The sequence below is a fragment of the Neomonachus schauinslandi genome, chromosome 7 (genome assembly GCF_002201575.2).
Source record: "Neomonachus schauinslandi chromosome 7, ASM220157v2, whole genome shotgun sequence".
Classification (NCBI taxonomy): Eukaryota; Metazoa; Chordata; class Mammalia; order Carnivora; family Phocidae; genus Neomonachus; species Neomonachus schauinslandi.
In genome coordinates, this window is record NC_058409.1 from 28,779,769 (window position 1) to 28,804,971 (window position 25,203).

Sequence of the window (25,203 nt, forward strand, 5' to 3'; positions counted from 1 at the left end):
AGGGCGTGGGAAGCGGGACATACCTGCCTGAGCAACTGGATAAAGAGAAACCAAAATCAGAAGCTCTGGAAATGGCTCTCGCCAGAAGTAGCAGCAGGAGTGGTGACCCGAGGAGCCTCATCTGTCCACCAGGACCCAGATGGGAGGCCCTCTTACTGCGGATCACGAGACCGGCAGGGAGCCCTGGGGACACAGCCCCTGGGGACACCTACTTCTGCAGGCAGCTCTCCTCCCTGTCCTCCCATCCCCCAAGCCGTCCTGGAAACATAGCATGATGGATGTACTACCCCCATCACAGAGAGGAAGCTGTGCTCCAAGTGTTGGCTGGTCTGATCCCTAGTTCTGAAGTGGAAGGTCTCCTTGTAGTTTCTTGGTTTAAAACACCTCCTAATGCGAGGCATAGGGCAGGGAAGCCTGTGACCACAAGGGCTGACACTGCCTGCCCCTTGTATGTGACCCTCGTCAGTGCCCACATCCCCACACTTATAATGGGACTGAGACAAGCCATCAGCTCTGTCTCAAGAGGCAGTGATGGCAGAGAATGCCAGGTTCCATCTTAAGTCAGGAGGTACAAGACCAAAAAAAACGAAGCAGACTCACATCCGTGGGTAGGCATGAGGCATTAAGTGTGGATAATCATTTTATATATCCTTCTCTAAACACTTCACAATTTCACCTTCACCCTGCTTCTCCTAAAATCTTCCCGTCCAGGTCTTACCAACCTCTGCATTACCATGACTTCTCCAATGTGCACAGCTGAGGGCTACAGAGAAAGCTATGAGCAGGAGATCGTCACGGGATCCATAGAGGGCCTACACCAAAGGGAGGAGACTCTCAATCTGAAGTCACGCTAGCCATGCCAGGGACAGTAGAAGGACTCGCATGTGCCATGAGAGGGCAGCCTGCCAACGGGGAACAGAAGACATCTACATCTCACCTCCCCACCCGAAGATGACTAAACCCCCCAAGTCTAGCAGAGAAGCTGGTCATCTGTCTACATGGTCTGGCTGCTGGGATTTGGTGACTACATGGTATGGTCCTCCAGGCTCACACTTCCAATGAAAAATGTCAACTCTAGTCACCAACACTCACTGGTTACCAATCCACAGGGCTACCTTGTGTCCAAATGGAGCCTGGAAGCCAAAGAATGTAGTAGTTATAAACACTGGCTCAGGAGTCAATGCTATCTGGGTTTGAACCCTGCCTCTGTCTCAACTGGCTGTGTGACCCCAACCAATTACTACACTTCTCTGTGCCTTAGTTTCCTTAGCTGCTGCATGCATTAAATGAGATAATGTGTCTAAAATACTTAGCAGGGGGTGACCCATAGTGACAGCTCAGTAAATGCCAACTAAAAATAATTTATCAGGGTATCTGCATACGCATGTGTGTGCACACACACCCACAACGCTGACAGCACCCAATCCCCGTGACAACATCAGGACCAGGGAGTACCAAACCCACAATGTGTTCTAACTGCATACTCCCCATTCTCCCACTGGTGTCTGTCACCATTAGACAGTGAAAGGGCCAAAGGAAGAAAACACAGATTGTGGAAAGTATGGGAAAGCCAGGCTAGAAGAAGCAGGGAGCCTTGTCAAAGCTGGGGTTTCAGGACAGAGCCCAAACCTCAGAAAATTGCATCAGCCAACTGCAAAACACAAAACCCTACGTGCATGTACACGTTATGCAGAGGAAGAAGGCTGGGGGCGGGACAGGGAAGAGAGAAAGAGAATTCTTGGCATCTAAGTACTCTCCCTTTGCCCCCGCACCAGCAGATGCTCACAAGCTGACCTGGGCCTTGGCCAAGCTCTTGGCTCCTGCTAAAGCAAAGCCTGCACACGTCCCTCAAGAAAGTGACCTCTTCAAAGGCTGGGCTGGGGAGCCCTGTCCAGGGAGAGAAAGGGCTCCTTGAGAAAAAAGTAGAAAGAAAATGAGGGAGAGGAATGAAAAAGAAGGCAGGGAAGGGATAGCAGAGAAACAAGAGAGTCAAGGGTCAGAGTCAGGAAGAGTCATCAGAATTCAGAATTGGGCCAACTGGGGAACGTCCTTCACAAAAATCATCATCTTCACAACCAGCCCCATTTGGGTCCGAAACAGACGTCAGGGAGAAATGAGAATCTATGCAGGCTCCTGGGGTCTGGGGGTTGATAAAAGAATGCAAGGATTCTAAGAAACAGAGCACATGCTCAGTGTCTTGTAGAATACGGGGCTAACAGCACAGGAAGCTGGCAGGTGGACAGCCAGCAGGCCCTCAGCTCATTTCCAGTCATGGGCTGGACAGGAGACACAGAACAGAAGATCGACAGTATTTGTTTGGGCAGGGGGAAGAATGAGATGCCTTACTGCAAGGGAAGGAGGGGGCCTTGCCTGAATCTATTGTTTAAAAGAACTAGACCCATTACCTGGGCCACTCATGATCTTTCTTTGTCATCAAGTTGAAATAAATATCAATGAAGATTTCTGGGGGGCCTGGGTGGCTCAGTTGGTTAAGTATCAGACTCTTGGTTTCGGCTCAGGGTTGTGGGATCAAGACCTGCATCGGGCTCTGCACTCTGTATGGAGTCTGCTGGAGATTCTCTCCCTCCCCCTCTCCCTCTGCTCCTCCCCCTGCTTGTGCTCTCTCTCTCTCAAATAAATAAATAAAGTCTTTAAAAAAATGAAGATTTCTTTCCAGCTAAACATGGTGGACCGAACATTCACATCCATCTCTATACTCCCTCCCAAAACCCCATTAAAAACAAGAGGATGACATCAGGGAAATATACATCAAAACCACAATGAGATACCACCTTACACCAGTTAGAATGGCTAAAACTAACAAGACAGGGAACAACAAATGTTGGTGAGGATGTGGAGAAAGGGGAACCATCTGACACTGTTGGTGGGAATGCAAACTGGTGCAACCACTCTGGAAAACAGTATGGAGGTTCCTCAGGAAGTTAAAAATAGAACTACCCTACAACCCAGCAATTGCACTACTGGGTACTTACCCCAAAGATACAGATGCAGTGAAAAGAAGGGGCACATGCACCCCAATGTTCATAGCAGCAATGTCCGCAATAGCCAAACTGTGGAAGGAGCCGAGATGTCCTTTAACAGATGAATGGATAGAGAAGATGTGGTTCATATATACAATGGAATATTACTCAGCCATCAGAAAGGATGAATACCTACCATTTACATCGACATGGAAGGAACTGGAGGGTATTATGCTAAGTGAAATAAGTCAGAGAAAGACAACTATCAGATGTTTTCACTCATATGTGGAACATAAGGAATAGTGCAGAGGACCATAGGGGAAGGGAGGGAAAACTGAATGGGAAAAAATCAGAGAGGGAGCCAAACCATGAGAGACTCTGGACTCTGAGAAACAAACTGAGGGTTGTGGAAAGGGAGGTGGGGGTGGATGGCGGCAACTGGGTGATGGGCACTAAGGAGGGCATGAGATGTGATGAGCACTGGGCATTATATACAACTAATGAATCACTGACCACTACACCAAAAACTAATGATGTACTATATGTTGGTTAATTGAATTTAAATTAAAAAAAATCAGAGGATGACAAGCTTTAGCAGAGAAACAAACTGGAATCAGCACATTATCTGATGAACAGTTACTGTTCAATTCTTACAAAAATCTGCTTTATAAGAATTAGTGGTAGGAACACTCACTATAAAAAAGAAAAGGGCAATTTCTTTTTCATGAGAGCAGAGACTTCAATTGTTTAGTTTTTCATGATTTCTCCAGCACCTAAAAAGCGTCTAGCAGTAGGCATTCAAGCCACTGTTGAATAAACGCACTCCCCAACAAAGGAGCACAATGTGATCCAATAGTCTATGCCTAGTACCGACTCTGCTACCCTTCATTCCCTATTAACCAGCACTCTTTAGATGTTTTCTAATGTCTGCGAGATTATAAGTTGAATAAAATTGCGGCCTGAAAAAGACAATTATTAACTGCCTTTCTGATTAAAAAAAAAAATTCTGATTTTAAAAAAACTAATTATAATCTATTACTCTGCTCAGTTGTAGAAATGGTATTAGGAGAATACAATGGAGGGGCGCCTGGGTGGCTCAGTTGGTTAAGCGACTGCCTTCAGCTCAGGTCATGATCCCAGGGTCCTGGGATCGAGTCCTGCATCGGGCTCCCTGCTCTGCGGGGAGCCTGTTTCTCCTTCTCCCTCTCCCACTCCCCCTGCTTGTGTTCCCTCTCTCACTGTGTCTCTCTCTGTCAAATAAATAAATAAAATCTTTAAAAAAAAAAAAAGAATACAATGGGGAAGAGCGTAGAGCGTGTATCCATGAGGGAAAGTCCGTGAAAGCTCAATCTTGTACTTCTGTGAAAAGTCAACAGCTCTGTCTCAAACTAGTAAGTCCGAAATAGTGATACAAACATTTTATTTAGATAAATGGAGGTAAAAAGTAGATGAAGCAGCTTTCCGTGGAGTCAGAACCCACACTTTAATTCTCTCAGAACTGGAGATGAGTGAGTGGCCCTACAGAAGAAGACCTGCTGGGGAAAGGCAGAACAGGGCCTCTGGCTTACCTTTAGAAGACATGCAGTAGTATTTGACTTCTAAAATCATACCCATAGAACACTTCGATCAAGAACGAAATTTTCTTAAACAACAACAAGATTATTTCAAGACCTCGCTCAAATGACTCCTCCCTCCACAAAGTCTTCTCAGATCTCCTGTGAAAACGACTGTCGGTACCAAACGTCTGGCAATTAATCCTATTCCACTTGGTGATGAGCGCAACTCTTCTATCTTCTATCTTTCCACATGTCTTGAGTCCCTAAGTTACAATTGCTTCATGGGAAAGTGCGCTTCTCACAACTGAGGAGTCCACCGCAGACCAGGTGATTAAATCCACAAGCTCGGGAGAGGGGCGGCACCCGGCTCCCCGTTACCTGCATAAGCGTTGGCCTGCTGCAGAAGATCGGTGCAGGTGTGCACGTCTGCAAACGCTCGGATGCCCAAGCAGTTGGTGGGATGCAACTGAGATTGCAGGAAGTCACAGCAGTTCTGCCGAACATCCATGAGCTGCAGCAAGCTGGCCGCTGGGAGCAGCACCTGCAGGAGAAGGTGACATGCTGAGACACCAGATCCCCTCCAGCAGGCCCTCATTGCCCTAAAGCACTGGTCCAATCAGAGCACTCCCTCCCTCAAGGTCCTTGCGTGGCCCTCCCCTGCCTGTCCAACTAAGTCCAAACTTCCTTCAGGGCAGCCGAGCCTTATTTCCCACGACTCTCCACTTCGCAGCCCTAAGCACCAGCAGAGTCTCTGTATCCCTACATTCCATAGCAGTGCCTCCCAATCACTCATGTATATATGAAATCTCTGGGCATCTTATTAAAATTCTGATTCAAGAGGTCTGGAGTAGGGCCTGGGGGCCTGCATTTCTAACGAAAAGCCAGGTGATGCTTGTGGCTACTGGCTCAAGAACCAAACTTTGAGTAACAAGCCCCTTATGGACTGAATGTTTGTGCCCTCCTCCCCTAAATGTGTATGTTGAAACCCTAACCCCAACATGACTGTATCTGGAGACAGGACCTATGAAGAGGTGATAAAGTTTAAATGAGATCATAAAGGTGCGGCCCTTACAAGAAGAGAAAGAGACACCAGAGCTCTTGCTCCCTCTACAATGTAAGGACACAGGGAGACAGCAACCTTCTGAAAGCCAGGAAGAGTCTCACCAGCAACTGAATCAACTAGAACTTGGACATCAAATTTTCAAAACCAGGAGAAAAACAAATTTCTGTTGTTTAATCCACCCATTCTATAGTCTTCTGTTACGGCAGCCCAAGCCGACCAAGATAGATTGGTTCTCCTACTTGGCTACACATTGAATCACCTGGAGAATTTTTAAAATACTGATGCCTGGGTCTCAGCCCCAAAGGTTTTAACTTCAGAGGTATGAGGTATGGCCTGGACAGTGAGACATTGCCAAAGCTCCCCAGGTGTTTTTAATGTACAGCCAAGTTTGAGAAAGCACTTCCCTACAGCCTTTAGCATACCATTTTCACTCAGGTGCTTACTAAATTGTTCACTACTGCCTTCACCACTTAATTACTAAGCATCTGTATATGCCAGGTACTGGTCTAGGCTCTGGGGTTTAGTGGTAAGCGCAGTAAGCCAGACCCCGGCTCTTATGGAGCTTACAATCTACTGGAACAAAAAAGTGACCCTCAAATCCCTCAAGACTCAGACAATCACACTGTATTCTCCCATCCAACAGATAAATGGCAAAGAACATCCCTGGGTACATCCTCAGAAAAAGACAAAGGAGAGAATAGTTTCCTTTTAAAAGGTCATAGAACACATGGATGTTTACACTGTATCTTGGAAAACAGAAATAGTTCCTGCTTAGGTGTTTTTCCTAAAAGCCGGGAAGACTGGCTTGAGCAGGCCAGAGGGGTGCTCAGACCGCCAACCCCACTCTAGTTTCCCGAGGACTTTCCCACAGCTGCCAAAGCCCCCTGGATCAAAAATCCAGGAGAAATGGCACAGTCCTACTAGACCCCAGCTCTGCTCCCTACCACCCCCACCCTAGGGAAGGGGTAGACAGTCTGAGAGTGACTTTCCAAAAAGAAAAAAAAAAAAAAATCACAGAGCATTATATTTTCTTTGAGGCTGCTGAGCTCAGGGCTCCCAGCATCCATTTCACCCCAAAACAACCCCCACATCCCAGGCCTTTGCTCTCAGCTGCTCCCCTGGCTTTCAGAGAGAGCATCTGGACCAACTAGACTCCTGCTGTTCTCATCCACAAGGGCTTGCCCAGGAAGACATGGGCTACAGATGCATTTGTTTTCTTGATTCAGGGCACTACAAAAGTCTTTTTTTTTTTTTTTAAGCAATTTAAATTCTAGACCCTGACTTTCTCCCAAAACATATCTGAATGCCTCCATGCAATAAGGCCAAAAACCCTGCTCCACTGTCCATTCTGGGCCTTGTCCCTCCACTACGGTAAGCAGCTAAGTTTTCTTAGGACCGAGGACACAGGACTTTCAGTGCTAAAACCTGGCAGCTGGTCACCTTCCTCATCCTTGCCCACCTGCAGAAACCACCAAGAGCCTCCACCACCCGTGGTCCTACTCCCGAACTAAGCACCTACTCTCCACAAGGCAAGTTTTTCCTTCCTATGCGCTTAACTTCCTCCCTCACGCAGCTGAGTTCCAGGAAGTTAAAGAAAGTATGCTCCTCTCCTTTCTCTCTTCCACTCTCCTATGTCCCCAACAGTAAATTAACATCATGTCCTTAGTATTTTTTGAGCCACTGGTTCATTCCAGAAACGGAGAAAGATAAAAGCACGCACTCTTGGGAGTTTTAGACCATAAGGTAGCTCCAAATCTGACCACCTGAGCTCCATCGCCACTAAACAGCTATAAACTGGGAACCTCAATTAACCTGTGAGCTTGCTCAGCCTAGCCAAACAGATTCTAGGACCAGATTAGTCTCGGCCTGCTAGTTAAGTAGACAACCATTAACCATTCTTGCTGAATACATAGCAGGAATGGAAAGCTGTGTTTCAAATCCCCAAATGACCTCTATGATACCCCTTGGACCAGCACTAGCTACAAACTCTACAGTTGGGGCCACCGGTTGACCGATCATCCCGGTCTGCTGAAACTTTGCCAGTTTCAGCACTGAAAGTCCTCTGTCCCAGGAGACCCCTCAGTCCTTGGCAAACTGGGGTGGTTGTTCACACTCGGGGCCAGGAACGTCTAACCAGTTACCCTAAGAACCCCTGGTGGAGAGGAATGATCAAATGTTGTCCAGCACACACTCTACTCAGTGGTGGGACAAGCCCCAAAAGGGTCAGGCTGGCAGCCCTTTGAGCCTCACAGAGGAGGATTTCTGAGAGTCCAGTCCGCCCCCAGATTGCATTCCCAGCCAAGCCAAGATGACAGCATGCCAGGGACACAAGGCCCCTTCCCCCTTGCCTTCTTTTTCCCCACAAAGACAGCAGCACGGGCTGGTGCTTAAATTCTCAAGCTCGTGACAATCGGCCAAAGAAATTAAATAATAAATACTTCCTGAACATATTCCTCAGGTTATACTTTCAGTTTTTAAAACCTCTCTGGATAGAGCTACCCACATAGCTTTTCCCTACTGTTCACAAAACACACTTAGCAGGCAAAAATTATAAAAGTTTTCCACCTTTCCACACCCCCCCCCATCCTGTTTAGGTCCACTCCTGCCCAAAAGCATTCCCAAGATGACTTCCTCAAGTGAACGGGGGCTTGTGGTTTCTCTAATTGCTCCTTCCCTCTCTTTGATCTTACACTGTGATTAGCTATGACTCAAAGGGCCTTTTCTTCCCACAACTTGCTTCATACAGGAAGGCGTGAAGAAAAGTAAAGTAAGTCAGAAAGCTGAGGGCAAGGTTTGGAGGCTGGGAGATTTATCACTGCTCCCACTCTGTGTCTCAGGGATAAATGGGGGCCCCATCCGCTGGGGTTCTGGGGGCTGCACACCATGCGAACAGACACAAATCCCCAGAGGCTGTGAAAGAAAAGAGAGCAAAACATCCATAAGGTGGCTGTCCTCGCTTCCCTCTCCCACATCAACAAGGGCTTTCGGAGGATTTCCTCTTCTCTTATCTCACGTGCAACTTGACTCCCTTGAGGGGCAGCAGTAACGGGCTGTGAGCAAGAGGCCAAGCTCAGGTCCTCAGCTTGGTGGAATCACTGGGGCAGTCCCGCTTGGTGCCTGGAAGGAGGGGGCCAACACTGGAGGAGCTGCTGGTTGGAACCACCATGGGGATGCAAGAAGAGTCGAGGTCAAAAAGCTTTCAGCTTGCCTCTTGCCACCCCAGCATTTCAGTTCTGGGAAGACAGACTCTAGAATGACCCTCAGCAGAGAGTTTACAGGTTTCCCTCCAGCTTGCAAATGGCCTCCCCTCCATTTTCCACGAGCAGGCCCCGTTTTGTTTTTTTTCTCTCCCTCGGATAACATGAAAACACAGCAGAGGATATCCCGTCACTGAGTTTGTTTCCTCTAACAAAAACAAAAGGAAATGCCCTGCCTCAGAAAGCACCGACTCCTGGAATTTCAGGGAGGCAGGGCCATGCCTAGAGGGAGGGAGACCACCAACCAGAGGGCCAGGTGACAGGCCGAAGGCCCCAGCCAGACAGTGGGTCTGTCTCTGCCAACACCAGGCATGAGGCCTGGCACAAAAACATTGTTAAATAAAAATATGTTGAAAAAAAAAGAAAAAGAAAGTGGGGGAGGGAAGAGAGAGAGAGAGATTGAGAGAGAGAAGGAGGGAGGGAAGAAAGGAGGGAGAGGGAAAGCGGTTGGAGATGAGCAGGAGAGCTAACAAACTAGCACTGCTGTGATTAAAAGTGTCCCTTAGAATCTGACTTCTCCACTTACGGGCCATGTGACTAAAGGCAAATTACTTAACCTCTCTGTGCTCTGCCACCTGGACAATAAAATAAAGACCATAATGGTACTGCCTTCAAGGCTTGTTGCAAGAATCAAATGAGATAATACATTTAAAGCAGGCAACAAAGCACCTGGTACACAGGGAGGGCTCAGTTAAATTAGGTTTTATTATTATTGATTATCATGAGCTGGAGTCAAGATTCTGATCCTTGATTTAACAAGAAACTCAAGTTCACCACGTCAACAGAGCACAGTGAGGTGGAGAGAGCAGGATTCAAACCCCAAAGCTACTACCTATTTAACCACTGGGGAGCATTAGCTTCTTCAACTATAAAAGAAGGACCATATTAGAATACTCATTTGGTAGTGATGAAATTAAGTGAAATAATGCACATGAAGTGACCAACACATGCTTGGCTTACAACCAGTAATACTAAGTGTCAGCTCTGATGGCAGTTACCTCCACCATGGAAGGGCAATGCCGTCTCTCCAGGGTAAGCGTGGCTGGGAAGGAATTAAGGGTGGAGCTCTGCAAGCCATTTAAGCAAGCCCCAAATCTCTGACCATTGTTTCTCAGGCTTTCAGGGGAGCCCCGGTGCCTCCACGCTCTCCTCCGCGGTGCACCAAATCCTCGACAAAGGGTGTCTTCCTAGCTTGTGAGCAACTGCCTCAGCAGATACATCACAGCATGAAGAAGCAGCCACAATCTGATCCCAACTTTCTCTTCTGAACCTTTTAAGTTTTGTTTTCCCCCAGGTCAGCCCAACCAAACCACATTTTAAAGTGCGGAGGAACAGGGTAAACGAATAGTATATTTCACTGATGCCGAGTAATGCACAGTTCCCTGACTTCTGCCTTGTGCCCCACAGTGGAGCCCCTGCACATGCCCCCCACCCCCCCACATACACATGAACACAGCTGGCCCCTCAAGGGGCCCATACACCAGTGGGCACACAGACATGCGGGCAGAGGAGGAAAGCCTGACCTCACAGTCTTCTTCAAGATGGGGCCCACACAACACCTCCTCAGTGAGGCTGCCCCCCTGACGATCCTCACCAAGGCAGCAATGGCTATTCCCTGAGTCCTGGGTACCTCCACCCTGGCCCTACCACAGCGGAGAGGACCCAGGTGCTTAGCCATCTGTCTCCAGCCTCAGACCATGTGCTCCTTAGTGACAGGGTCTCTGTGCTCAGAGTGCCCCTACCTCTGCCAGCACAGGGGAGCAATGTTATAAGGCTTTTACCTGTATTGATTCATTTAATCCTCACACCAACCCTCTGAGATTAAGTGCTAGTATTATGCCCATATTACAGATGAAAACACTGAGGCACAGAAAGGTTAAGTAACTTGCTTAGCGTCTCGCAGCTAGAAAATGGTGGAGCCAGGATTTGAATGCAGTCTGACTCATGACCACCCAACAGAATGGGTACTATTATGAAAACTGATCCTTGAGGCAGGCTATTGGTGGGGGTATCAGAGAGGCTCCGGTAGAAGAGGGAACACAAATCAGAAGCTGACACAGTAAGTGTCTCCTCTGGCCAGAGCTCGCTGAGACCCATGCCTTCACTTTACAGCTGGGACAACTGACACCCTGCAGGGCGACAGGGCTAGAGTAAGAGCACTCTGCCCATTAGTGGTGAGGCTAAGGCGTGGAGCCAGGCCTCCATCCGTACTCAACTCCTGCCCCATCACTACTTCTACTTCTCCCTCTGAACCTGCACATCTTCAGTCTGGCCCCCTGCCCTGCCCCTATACAGTAGTTTTACCAGAAGCAATGGTGAGGCCACGTTCTACACAGTCCTCTGGTGAGTCTGTTGCTCCTGCCTTAAGAACACTGTGTTGTACACAATACCACTGGGTTAGACCAACACTGCAAAGATCAACACCCGGCCAGGCGATAAGGATCCAGAGTGGAACATCTTCTCATTATCCAAGTTTGTAAACGCTTTGTTCTTCACGTATTCTTCACGGGGTGGGGGGAGGTACTACTTGTGATATGATAAAAAGGGAAGAAAAAGCTGGTTCCAGTCATACAATCTACAACCTCACAGTGTTGTGGGCTTTTTTCTGGGGGGTGAGGGGGGTTGGTTTTGTCTTAGTGGCTTAAAACAACACAAATTCATTTTCTGACACTTCTGAAAGTCCTAAGTCCCAAATGGGTCTCCCTGGACTGAAATAAAGGTGTAAACAGGGCTGCATTCCTTCTGAAGGCTCTAAAGGAGAATGTTTCCTTGCCTTTCCTGCTTCTAGAGGCCACCCACATTACTTGGTTCATGGCTCCCCTGTCTTCAGAGATGGAAACATCAAGTTGAGCCTCTGTCGGGTCACATCTCTCTGGTTCTCCTTATCCGCCTCCCCCTTCCACTTTAGAGAGCCGCTGTGACTACACGCGCCCCCTCCCCGATAATCTGAGGTAATCTCCCCATTCTGCTGATCAGCAACATTAATTCTATCTACAAGGTTAATTCCTCTTTGACAGTTAACCTAACATATTCACAGGTTCCAGAAATTAGGACATTTGTTGGGGGGGTCATTACTCTGCCTACCACACTATAGGATTAATAGTTATTGATAAGGGGTGCCTGGGTGGTGCAGTTGATTGAGCACCCAACTCTTGGTTTTGGCTCAGGTCGTGATCTCGGGGTCGTGAGATTGAGCCCCACATCAGGCTCTGCACTCAGCAGAGAGTCTGCTTGAGACTCTCTCTCCCTCTGTCCTTCTCCCCCTCTTCTCTCTAAAATAAATAAATCTTTTCTTAAAGTTATTGATTAGACCCTAATGCAAGATTTTTAAAAATTATTTACCCCCTGCACATTTTTAGGTTGACATCTAGCATTTTTCATAGTTGCAAAAGATGTAATTTTTTGCATCTTGTAAATCTCATTATTTACATCACTTTTTAAAATATCCAAGTGGGGCGCCTGGGTGGCTCAGTTGGTTGGGCGACTGCCTTCGGCTCGGGTCATGATCCTGGAGTCCCTGGATCGAGTCCCGCATCGGGCTCCCTGCTCGGCAGGGAGGCTGCTTCTCCCTCTGACCCTCACCCCTCTCATGTGCTCTCTCTCATTCTCTCTCTCTCAAATAAATAAATAAAATCTTAAAAAAAAAAATAATAAATAAATAAAATAAAATAAAATATCCAAGTGAACATTAATGTGACGATGATATAACCATCATCCATTTAACATGTTTTTTCAACACATGCACTATACTCATTTTATACCAAATTACTCTGCACTCATTGTTACTGCCCAAAAGTTATTCCGCTGTTTCAATTCTGCTCCTAGACCTAAGATGTGCACACTCCGCTGCCCACTCCATTCTGGATGAAAAAGACCAGAAACAAAAGGGGATGGCTATGTGTTTTATTGTGTATAAAATACACCTCAATTTTTTAAAGGGCAGGGGATTATTAGATTAGATCACTGAACAATCCAAGAGTCTGTCCAGAGGCAGAGACAAAGGCAGGCTCTATTGAGAGGCAGGCTCTGCAGGACCAAAGGCAGGGCGCCTCACACCCCCAACCTGCCTGTACCATGTCCCCTTCACCCTCACCAATACCCTGCACCACACTGTTACCAGAAGCAACTCCCACTCATGTGCTGGCCACAGCTTAAATCCAATCTCCCAAAAGAGCCCTTTCCAGATCGCCTCATCCATCCAGACTGAGTCCCCCTGATAGTGTTTATCATGTTCCCTTCCTTCAAAGGACTTACCACAATTTGTGCACAGACATTACTGTGTGCTTATTTGACGAGCATCTGTCTTCACCCCTAGACCACAAACTGCATGACAGCAGGCAATGGAGCAGCCACTGCTCCTGTCACAATCACTGTGCCCAACAAAGTGCCGGGCATATAACAGGCACTCAGACATTCGGGTTGAATTGAATGAATAAATGATGACCAACTTAGCCTCCTTTACCTCCTGGTAAAGGAGGTGGTCATTCTGGATAAAGGGAATAGGTAGAACTGTGCTTTTAAAAGAAGAAGAAAAGAAAAATCCTTCATATCACCTGCAACTTCCAGCACTTTACTGAAATAGTAAGGCCCTTAATGACAAGAAATAGTCTGTCCTGTGTCTGGGTTTAACCCAGGGCTTTGGAGGCCTCCAGAGTGGGCCACACCCTCAACCATCTCCCCTACTGAAGCATGTCGATGGTGCATCGTGTCCCCACAGTAAAGACACACATCTTTGGGTGAAGCAGTGTCTTCGGCTCCTCTTTTCAAGGCTCCAGATTGCCGAGGATGAGGGCAGGGCAGCAAAAGGAGGAAAAGGCAGCCGCACACCCCTGCTGAGGCTCAGACCTGGTGCTTGGCACCTCCATCTCTGAGCATGAGCGCTCAGAGAAACTCGGCTGACTAATGTTGAAACAGGAAAAATTTTTAACAGCCTCACAATCCGCACTGAGAATCCCTGAGATGAGATGATGACTGGGGATAAGTGGGGTCAACCAGGCTTTAAGTTCTTCCTTCACCCAGAGTTTGAACCAACATGAGATAAAGACTTTGTGCTCGGGGCCCAAGCTCATTCAGAGGTATCATGGCTTCATGGTTAAGGGCATGGGTGCCACAGTCAGGCAGGCATGAGTTTGAGGGTTGTTCACCCACCAACATGCCATGTGATGCAAGGCAAGTCACCTAACCTATTTGGAGCTTTAGTTTCCTCTCCAGGTACCAAATGAGTTGTTGTGAGGGTTCAGTGAAATGAGGCTGTAGAACAGTGTCCTGAGTGTGGGATGAGTTGTGAGCTGGGGCTGAGTTTACCTGGACATTCTCTTCGGTCACCTCAATTTCTGCCGTATAGATGTAGTCAATCAGCTTATTCAGCGTCCTCCCATCCACGTCCTTGATTTCTATCTTCTTGGCTTTACTCTCAGACATGTCACCTACAGTCCAAAACAAAACCAAAATGGACACAAACTTGGTGCTTAACTTTCACAGAGAAAGTTGCCCTGTCTTAGCAACATAAAAGCACCAGCAGGCAGCAGAAAGGATTCGGGCGCAGAGGAGTATAAAACAGCCGACATCTGGGTCACACCAACTTTGGATCTGTGATCATCTGCAAACCAGTCTGAAACATTCCCCACTCTGTCACCCATTTCCATTTTGAAGCACATCTGTGTGCAGTAACTCATTCAACTAACATTTCCTGTAAGTTTATATACACAGGGGGCCAGGAAAAGTAAACAAGAGATGCACCTGTCCTCAAGGAGAACATGGTCTAGCACAGCAGATATATAAAAATATATGAGATGATCTGAGCTTAATAGAGATATATACAAAGTACCAGTATAACAACAACAATACAAAGTAACATTTACTGAGTGCTAACTGTGACTAAGCATTATGCGAAGCACTTGAAAGTGGTGCCTCCAAAAACAGACACATACACCAATGGAACAGAATAGAGAGCCCAGAAATGGACCCTCAACTCTATGGTCAACTAATCTTCGACAAAGCAGGAAAGAATGTCCAATGGAAAAAAGACAGTCTCTTCAACAAATGGTGTTGGGAAAATTAGACAGCCACATGCAGAAGAATGAAACTGGACCATTTTCTTACACCACACACAAAAATGGACTCAAAATGGATGAAAGACCTAAATGTGAGACAGGAGTCCATCAAAATCCTAGAGGAGAACATAGGCAGCAACCTCTTCGACCTCAGCCGCAGCAACTTCTTCCTAGACACATCACCAAAGGCAAGGGAAGCAAGGGCAAAAATGAACTATTGGGACTTCATCAAGATAAAAAACTTTTGCACAGCAAAGGAAACAGTCAACAAAACCAAAAGACAACTGACATAATGGGAGAAGATATTTGCAAATGACATATCAGATAAAGGGCTAGTATCCAAAATCTATAAAGAACTTATCAAACTCAACACCCAAAGAACAAATAATCCAATGAAGAAATGGGCAGAAGACATGAACAGACATTTCTGCAAAGAAGACATCCTAATGGCCAACAGACACATGAAAAAGTGTTCAACATCACTCGGCATCAGGGAAATCCAAATCCAAATCAAAATCAAAACCTCAATGAGATACTACCTCACACCAGTCAGAATGGCTGAAATTAACAAGTCAGGAAACGACAGATGTTGGCAAGGATGCGGAGAAAGGGGAACCCTCCTACACTGTTGGTGGGAATGCAAGCTGGTGCAGCCACTCTGGAAAACTGTATGGAGGTTCCTCAAAAAGTTGAAAATAGTGCTACCCATGACCCAGCAATTGCACTAACTGGGTATTTAGCCCAAAGATACAAATGTAGTGATCCAAAGGGGTACGTGCACCCCGATATTTATAGCAGCAATGTCCACAATAGCCAAACTATGGAAAGAGCCAAGATGTCCATCAACAGATGAATGGATAAAGAAGATGTGGTATATATATACAATGGAATATTACTCAGCCATCAAAAAACCCGAAATCTAGCCATTTGCAACAATGTGGATGGAACTAGAGTGTATTATGCTAAGCGAAATAAGCCAATCAGAGAAAGACAAGTATCATATGATCTCATGATATGAGGAATTTGAGAAACAAGACAGACGATCATAGGGGAAGGGAGGATAAAAATGCAACAAGATGAAACCAGAGAGGGAGACAAACCATAAGAGACTTTTAATCTCAGGAAATAAACTGAGGGTTGCTGGAGTGGTGGGGGGTGGGAGGGATGGGGTGGCTGGGTGATAGACATTGGGGAGGGTATGTGCTATGGTGAGTGCTGTGAATTGTGTAAGACTGATGAATCACAGACCTGTACCTCTGAAACAAATAATACATTATATGTTAAAAAAAAAAAAGAAGAAGAAGAAGATAGTAGGAAGGGAAAAATGAAGCGGGGGAAATTGGAGGGGGAGACAACCATGAGAGACTATGGACTCTGAGAAACAAGCTGAGGGTTTTGGGGGGGGTGGGGGATGGGTTAGCCCAGTGATGGGTATTAAGGAGGGCATGTACTGCATGGAGCACTGGGTGTTACACGAAAACAATGGATCGTGGATCACTACATCAAAAACTAATGATGTACTGTATGGTGACTAACGTAACATAATAAAATTAAATTAAAAAAAAAAGAAAGTGGTGCCTCTTCCAATCTTCACAACCACTCATGAGTTTCATTAATATTATCCCCCATTTTACAGATGAAGAAACTGAGGCACAGGAGGGTGGGTATTCATTTTGTCCACAGTCACACATCTCGGAAGGGGCCAGGCTGGGACTAAAACCGGGGAGTAGAACCCTAGAGCCCACACTCATACTCACTGCTCTATACTAAATCCCAAGAATGCAGAAGATGGAGCAGCCAACCCCGGGAAGTCATCCTAGTAGGAGGTCACATTGAAGCTGGGTATTTCCACAGGCAGCAAAGATGAGGGAGCATGAGCTGGAGGTAAGAACCTTAGGTGTAAAGGCAAGAAAGTGCCAAAAGGATAAATTTGGGGAACAGTGAGAGGCTGGTCCGGGGTGACAGTGAGAGGAAGCTGGAGGGATAGCCAGGGGCCAGGCCTTGCAGAGCCCTGTAAGCCATGCAAATGAGGTTGGACTTTCTCCTAAGTGTAGCACCACTGAAAGGTTATAAACAGGCGAATGACATCAACAGATGGGCATTTCTGAATGAAAATTTGGACACACGATGGAAGCTGGATCAGAGGCAGGGAAAACAGTTGGGAGGCCCTGATAATAATCCAACAAAGGAAGGACAGAGCCTGTGAACTAGGGCAGCCGTGGCACCACATCTGCAGTCCTGAGGCCCCTTAGCTCAGCCTGTGCTCTCTAGACAGCACATGGGTTTATTATAGCCAGGCTCATTCAACAAACGCTGCTGATTTCAGAAGGAAGAGACAGGCTAGGCATGAGTCTTTGTAGACTGAAATAAAGGGCAACTTGACTGCAAGAAACAGGGATTCGGAAGCCCTTGTGTGAGTACGAAAACAGAGCCTGGGTAGTTGTTTTCTCTCTGTGGAATTTGTGCAATGGAGCCAAGAAAATAAAGTACAGTACAGTGTGTGGGCTGCAGACACCCACCTCCAAGCTGCACGAGCTGCACATGATTCTTCCACCAATCCACAATTCCCATCCTGACACAGTTAGAGATTTGAATGAGTCTGGAAGAGGGAGGAAAGGGAGGAAAACCACTCCGAATCCTGCCCATTCCCTCCACTGCCAGATCAGGTAGACCAGAAACCCTCCACTGTGTTCTGTCTTCTCTCTGATTGCTGGTAGAAGCCAGTGAAAAGGCCTCAGTATAAAGGGCCCTGAGGCAGCACAAAGAGGCTAACAGGAAACAGGAAAGGACAGTGGATTTCTACTGCACCCATTAGACAGGCTCTCACAATCTCCCTCTTGAGTTTACTCCAAGACACATAAATAAAACACACACCCAAGGAAATCAGAAGTTCAACTTCTCTCTCTAAATAGCTATTAATGGGGCACCTGGCTGGCTCAGTTGGTCCTGGGATCGAGTCCCACAACTGGCTCCCTGTTCTGTGGGGAGTCTGCTTCTCCCTCTCCCTCTGCCCCTCCCCCAACTCGTGCGCTTGCTCTCTCTCTCTCAAATAAATAAAATCTTTAAATAAATAAATAGCTATTAAGAAGTTCATCAGTAAGAGTCCAGTTGATAATTATAATGCAAAAGATAATTACAGACAGTCAATTCTTTGGTTAAGAACTTGGGCCTTAGAAAAAAGACTGAAAAAAGAAGCACCTGAACACAAGAACCAAGAGATTCAGAAGCCCTTACATGAGTGTGAAAACAGAGCCCGGCTTGATTGTTTTCTCTCTGTGGAATCTGTACTTGGGAGTCATATTAGTCAATTTTGTAACTTTGGGGTAAACAAGTGGAAACTCCTAAAATTATATGAAAAATTAGTATATATGTATATACTAAAATTAGTATATATGGTCAAAAGTTTTATTTTTCTGGGGGTTGAAAGATCATTCTTATTAGTCAAATGTACAGCAAATATTAAGACACAATTTTCTAGATGGTGGAACTTTGGGAGATTTTTTTCTTGCTTCTTTAACATGACTTTGAAGTTTCTAATTTTCTATATTAAATACTTAGAACTTCAATAAACAAGGGGGAAAAAAACATGTGAAAGAAAGACCATGGCCTCAAAAACAAAACCTATGTTTTAAGAAAGTTCCCTTATAGGGGCGCCTGGGTGGCTCGGTCGGTTAAGCGTCTGCCTTCGGCTCAGGTCATGATCTCAGGGTCCTGGGATTGAGTCCTGTGTTGGGCTCTCTGCTCTGCGGAAAGCCTGTTTCTCCCTCTCCCTCTGCTGCTCCCCCTGCTCTTCTCTCTCTCTGTCTGTCAAATAAATAAAATCTTTTTAAAAAAAGAAAGTTCCCATAAAGAACTCATCAAACTCAACACCCAAAGAACAAAGAATCCAATCAAGAAATGGGCAGAAGACATGAACGGACATTTTTCCAAAGAAGACATCCAAATGGCCAACAGACACATGAAAAAGTGCTCAATATCGCTCGGCATCAGGGAAATCCAAATCAAAACCTCAATGAGATACCACCTCACCCCAGTCAGAATGGCTAAAATTAACAAGTCAGGAAACGACAGATGTTGGCGGGGATGCGGAGAAAGGGGAACCCTCCTACACTGTTGGTGGGAATGCAAGCTGGTGCAGCCACTCTGGAAAACTGTATGGAGGTTCCTCAAAAAGTTGAAAATAGAGCTACCATATGATCCAGCAATTGCACTACTGGGTATTTACCCCAAAGATACAAAAGTAGGGATCCGAAGGGGTACGTGCACCCCGATGTTTATAGCAGCAATGTCCACAATAGCCAAACTGTGGAAAGAGCCAAGATGTCCATCGACAGATGAATGGATAAAGAAGATGTGGTATATATATACAATGGAATATTATGCAGCCATCAAAAGGAATGAGATCTTGCCATTTGCAACGACGTGGATGGAACTGGAGGGTATTATGTTGAGTGAAATAAGTCAAACAGAGAAAGACATGTATCATATGATCTCACTGATATGAGGAATTCTTAATCTCAGGAAACAAACTGAGGGTTGCTGGAGTGGGGGGTGGGGTGGGAAGGATGGGGTGACTGGGTGATAGACACTGGGGAGGGTATGTGCTCTGGTAAGCGCTGTGAATTGTGCAAGACTGTTGAATCTCAGATCTGTACCTCTGAAACAAATAATGCAATATATGTTAAGAAAAAAAAAAGAAGAAGGTAGCGGGAGGGGAAGAATGAAGCGGGGGAAATCGGAGGGGTAGACGAACCATGAGAGACGATGGACTCTGAAAAACAAACTGAGGGTTCTAGAGGGGAGGGGGGTGGGAGGATGGGTTAGCCTGGTGGTGGGTATTGAGGAGGGCACATTCTGCATGGAGCACTGGGTGTTATGCACAAACAATGAATCATGGAACACTTCATCTAAAACTAATGATGTAATGTATGGGGATTAACATAAGAATAAAAAAAATAAATAAATAAAAAAAGAAAGTTCCCTTATAGGAAATTGGAAACCTGTATAAGTCATGCAGACTTGTCAAATCCGATCTTAAGTATTTCTTACAGACCAGCAGAAATTACTGCACTAAACTAAGGCTTCAGCTTAAACAGACTCTGAAAATGGTAGCAATAATAGTTACTACTGTGTGTCAGGACCTCTGCTAAGGGTTTGCACACATTATTTCATTTGATCCTTGTAACAACTCCAGAAGGTAGATATTATTTCCATTTTACAAATTAAAGAACTGGCATTTCAAAAGGTATTTGCATATAGCTAGCGACAGACAGGGCTGGGATTTGCATCTTGGCCTAACTATAGACCGCATTTCATTTCTCATAAATCCCTGTGTAATTGAAACCTCACCCTAACTAATGACCTTGATAAAAGTATTCCCAAACAAGGCTTTGGTCCAAATTCTAAGGACAACTTAGTACATAAGACCTAGGCAAGCAAGAACCAAGAGGGATGAGATCTTGTCAAGTTTATTTGCCAAAATATCCTCGACACCAAAGCTCTTGGCATATAACAAGCACTTAAAAAATACTTGTTGGAGCAAAAAAAAAGGAAGGAAGAAAAGGGGCTTTCTCTTGATATCTCATAATTCCATGGCCTCCAGCAATTCCTGAGGGGCAGAAACCAACAAAGGCTTGGTCATTCTTGCTCCTTTCCTCACTTCCACTACTCTGACAAAATATTCCTAGAAAACAAAACATGAACCCTGTAAGTGCTTCCATCTTCAAGGTCAACCCAAGAGCCCTCCTCTTCTATCTTTCCCAAGAGGCCCAGCCCAGAAAGTTCAGTTTCTGAACTTTCAGAAAATGTCTGTTAGTTGCACATATTTTTAGCCCCCTCCATGTCTGCTTGTCATCTGTACCTTGCATGTACTGTTCTTCCAAAAAGAACATGATCCAAGCAAGGGCAGATATTTGTTCGTTCTTTCATTTGTTCTTTCATTCATTCATTCACCCACTCATTCATTCATTCAACAAACGTGTATCAAACAGTCCTTATGTGCCAAGCACTGTGCTAGGCCACAGGACACCATGATGAATAAGTTATGGCCCTTACCTTTATGGAGTTTAGTCCAGTGGAGAAAGAGACAAGTAAACCAACAATTACAAAGTATGTTAAATACTAGAAAAAAGGCTCAGCTTAAAAAGGGTTCTTAAGCAGGGATTCCTGCACCCTGAACTGTAATCCAAATGATCACACAAGAGCCCATAGTTGTTTTTTTGGGGCAGAATCCATTGTTTTCCTCAGATTAATTCATAATGGTTAAGAACCGTTGATCTAAAATGAGATCTGAAGAAGGAGTCATAGTTATTCAGAAGAGAGATGAGTATGAGGGAAGAATATATATTCCAGGCAAAGAGAAATAAGAAAGAACATGACCTGTTCCAGGTCCCTAAGAAGTTGAATGTGGCAGAAGTACAGCATGCAAAGGGAGGAACGGGGAGACGAGCCTGGAGATATAAGCAGGGTCTAGACCACTGGAGGGCCTTGTGGGCCATGCCAAGGAGTTCAGACTTCATCCTGAGAGCAATGGAAAGCCCCTGACAGATTTTAAGAAGCTAAGAGATACATCAGATTGATATTTTAGATGTGATAGCTATAGTGTAGAAAATGGGCTAGGAGTGAGGGAAGAAAATAGGAGGCAGGTTGACCAGTTCAAAGGTTGCTGGAGGAAATTAGGTGAAAGATGATGTTGGCCTGGACTTAAGGACTAGGTCTTAAACTTCTTTAAATCCTCAGGCTATACCTGAGGACCTTGTACGTAGACAGCTCCAAAAACCACACAGAGCCTAGGACAGCAAGCAATCCCATACTTCTATCAGGTCAAGTGATGATAGGGGTTCATACCCTGAGCCCACATATTCTTTAAAACTTGGTTCCTTTAGGGGCGCCTGGGTGACTCAGTCGTTAAGCGTCTACCTTTGGCTCGGGTCATGGTTCCAGGGTCCTGGGATCGAGCCCCACATCAGGCTCTCTGCTCGGCAGGAAGCCTGCTTCTCCCTCTCCCACTCCCCCTGCTTGTGTTCCCTCTCTCACTGTGTCTCTCTCTGTCAAATAAATAAACAAAATCTTAAAAAAAAAAAAGACTCTTAAATAAAATAAATAAATAAAATAAAACTTGGTTCCTTTAACACCATAAGAGGGGGCTGTTTTTAATGTACTTGGACGACATGTAGGGACCCACATGGAGTACAAATACTCTAGTAAATAGAACCCATAGTGAAGGGCATGATAACAAAGAAGACAAAAACTGACTCAGCTATTGGGTAAAATTAGCTTCTCTGGTAATGGAGTTGCTACATAGGGAGGAAGCAGGGGAATCTAAAGTATTCCATATTCACAGGACAAAAATGGGCAAAATGCAGCATCACTGGCCTGTCCAATGTCTATGCTAAAGGAGTGCTGGACCGTTTGAGTGATGGCCCAGTCCAGATCTTCTCACAAGCTGATTGCCTCTCCACACTCTCCTGTGTGCACTCAGACCTGTTTCACATTTATTCCATGTTATTCTAGGCAGGACATGGTCAAGGAACAGAGCTGATATCTGGGACACTTGGGCAATATGAACTCAGAGGACAAAAAAATAAAAACACGTTAAGCCCGGGTAAAAAGATCATAATCACACCACTCAAGTCAGAAGAATGTCATGAGTATTTTTTCCTTTTCATTTTGGCCTTAAACATGCTGATAGAAATGGACTTAATGAGAGTCAGCTGGGCCTCTTCATGACTAAATTTATGGATTTTGAAGCTGAACCTGATCATCAGAACAAAATTTTACAATGTTACTTTTTGTTTGTACCGGTTTATCAAGGTTTAAGCAAAATCAAGGGGCCTTGAAAAATACACAAATCTCATATATTGCTGATGGAAGTATAAGCTGGTACAACTGTTCCAAGAACTGTGGACTTCTGGCATGTGTCTCACAAGTCTTCAAAATGTGCACACCCTTATTCTAGGGATCTATGCTAAGGAAATATTCAGAAGGTAAATAAGATTAAGAGGCAAAGCTACCCATTCTAGAATCACTTGTAGTAGCAAAATATTAGAAAGAATTGTATTTTCTAACCAAAGAGGAAATGGATTTTCAATTAGGATATATATGATGGAATCTTATGAAGCCATTAAAATGATGATGTAGATGTGATTTCACTAACATGAAAATATATTGACCATATACCGCTGGTTCAATTAAGCAAATTTTCATTGAGCACCTACTACATGGAAGATCATGTCAGGCAGCAGCGACACAGCAGTGAATTCAGGTACAGTTCTTAACTGACTGACCAGAGCAATCAGATACTGAGGAAATAGTGAGATAGGCACTAATACTAAAGACAAGCACAAAGTATCGTAAGAGTAAATAGCAAATGAATTTAACCTAATCCAAGGGGATCATGGGAAAGCTGACCTGAGGAAGTGCTGCTTCAGCAGTAATGAAAGATGCAAAGGAGTTAGACAGGCAAAGAGGCAGTGGGAAGAACATTCCAGGGCGATGAACAGCAACTTTTTTTTAGGTATACACATTACATCAACTGTGTATACACAAAATGAATTTATATTAAAAATTTATTTTGGGGGCGCCTGGGTGGCTCAGCTGGTTAAGCGGCTGCCTTCAGCTCAGGTCATGATCTCAGGGTCCTGGGATTGAGCCCCACATTGGGCTCCCTGTTCACCAGGGGCCCTGCTTCTCCCCCTCCCCCCTGCTCATGCTCTCTCTCTCAATAAATATTTTTTAAAAATTATTTTGTATCTGTACATCTTTACAAATATAAAGTCTGAAAGGATATAAACTATAACCTTATCTGTATGTCGTATTATATGTAATTTTTTATTTTCGTTTTTTGGCTTGTCTACAGTTTCTCATTTTTTTTTCCTGCAATGAACATGTGTGAGTAGTATTTAGATGGGTAGATGGCTGGCTGGCTGGCTAGATATTTGGAAGGATACAAGGATGGACAGTAACCACATTCAACAGAAGATTTGAGCTGGGCATCACATTAGACTGTCTTCTTCTTGATGTTTTTCCTCCCTTCAATGACTAGACTCCAAGATCTGCTCCAGAAGCACCTTTTCCATCTGTTAACAGAATCACCTTGTTTTGGTTAGGCGCTTCCACTACCCCAGAGGCAAGCTCATTAGCCCCAAGTGGAGCCAAAACTATAATTCCAAACAGATTTCCTCTCTCCACACTGGACCTTCCAAGCCACACAGGCAAGAGAAGAAGGACGGGCAGAGCTACTTAGTGAAGGGGCAGCTAAGTAACTATTACAAACAAAATGAATTATTTTAAAGAGAGAGAGACGGAGGAAGGAGAGAGGGGAACAAAGAAATAAAAACCTTACTACTAGAGTATGAAACTATGCCAAAGAGAATGTAGCTCAAACCTTCCAGGTAGTAAAATTAGCTGGTGTTCTAAGCCACATTTTCCAGGCTACTAATTCCCAGCCCAAGGCTCACAGTGAGGTAAGAGTGTCTTGGTCTGCTTAGGAGAGGCATAGCTCCAAGTTGAGACCAGCTCCTTCACATGAGGAGCCAACAGGGAGCCCCAGGTGAGGAACTCTCAAAACACAAGTACTAAGTCACCCCCAACTAGAACCACTCTCACCCAGGATTCAGCAAAAATTGGGTGCCTGCACTCACCCATTCTTAGCAAGCCCACATTCATTCTTTCAAACTTCATTTATTTACTTCTCCTAAACACCATGCCCTGTGGTTGGCTCTGAGGATTCAACTGTGACAAGACATGGTGCTCAAATGCTCAAAGCTCACCATCAACCGTGGAGACATTTCATTCATTCATTTAAAAAACATCTGACTCCTACTGTGTACCAGATGCTTAGGATGTGATAGTAAACACCACCTCTGCCTTCATGGAGCTTACAGTCTAATGAGGAGAGAAAGATAAAAAAACACATCAACAACCAACAACAGGACTTTCAGACAGGGACAAATGTTATGAAAAAATATATAGTGGGGAACTATGGCAAGGATCGTCAGAGGGGGCCTCTCAGGAGACACCTGAGCAGTAAACTGCAGGATGAGGGGAGCCTGGGTGGTTCAGTCGGTTAAGCATCTATCTGCCTTCGACTCAGGTCATGAGCCCAGGGTCCCAGGTTCGAGTCCCGCATTGGGCTCCTTGCTCAGAGAGGAGCCTGCTTCTCCCTCTGCCTGCCGCCTCCCCTGCTTGTGCACGCACTCTCTCTCCCTCTCTCTCTCTCTGACAAATAAAACCTTTTAAAAAAAAAATTAAAAATTAAAAAAAACTGCAGGATGAGAAGCAGCCGATACACCA

General features: G+C 45.3%; 1 protein-coding gene across 1 annotated transcript in view; it reads right to left on the bottom strand.

The window, feature by feature from the left end:
• Positions 1-14,283, bottom strand: part of KLHL3 (kelch like family member 3) — a 71,154-nt gene extending 56,871 nt beyond the window's left edge. Inside the window, exons 1-2 of the mRNA XM_021701909.1 lie at positions 14,162-14,283; positions 4,916-5,078 (exon numbers count right to left, since the gene is read on the bottom strand). Coding sequence (XP_021557584.1) covers positions 4,916-5,078; positions 14,162-14,278 — 280 coding nt within the window. The 5' untranslated portion in view covers positions 14,279-14,283. The remainder of the gene's footprint in view (positions 1-4,915; positions 5,079-14,161) is intronic.
• Positions 14,284-25,203: the final 10,920 nt, after the last annotated feature.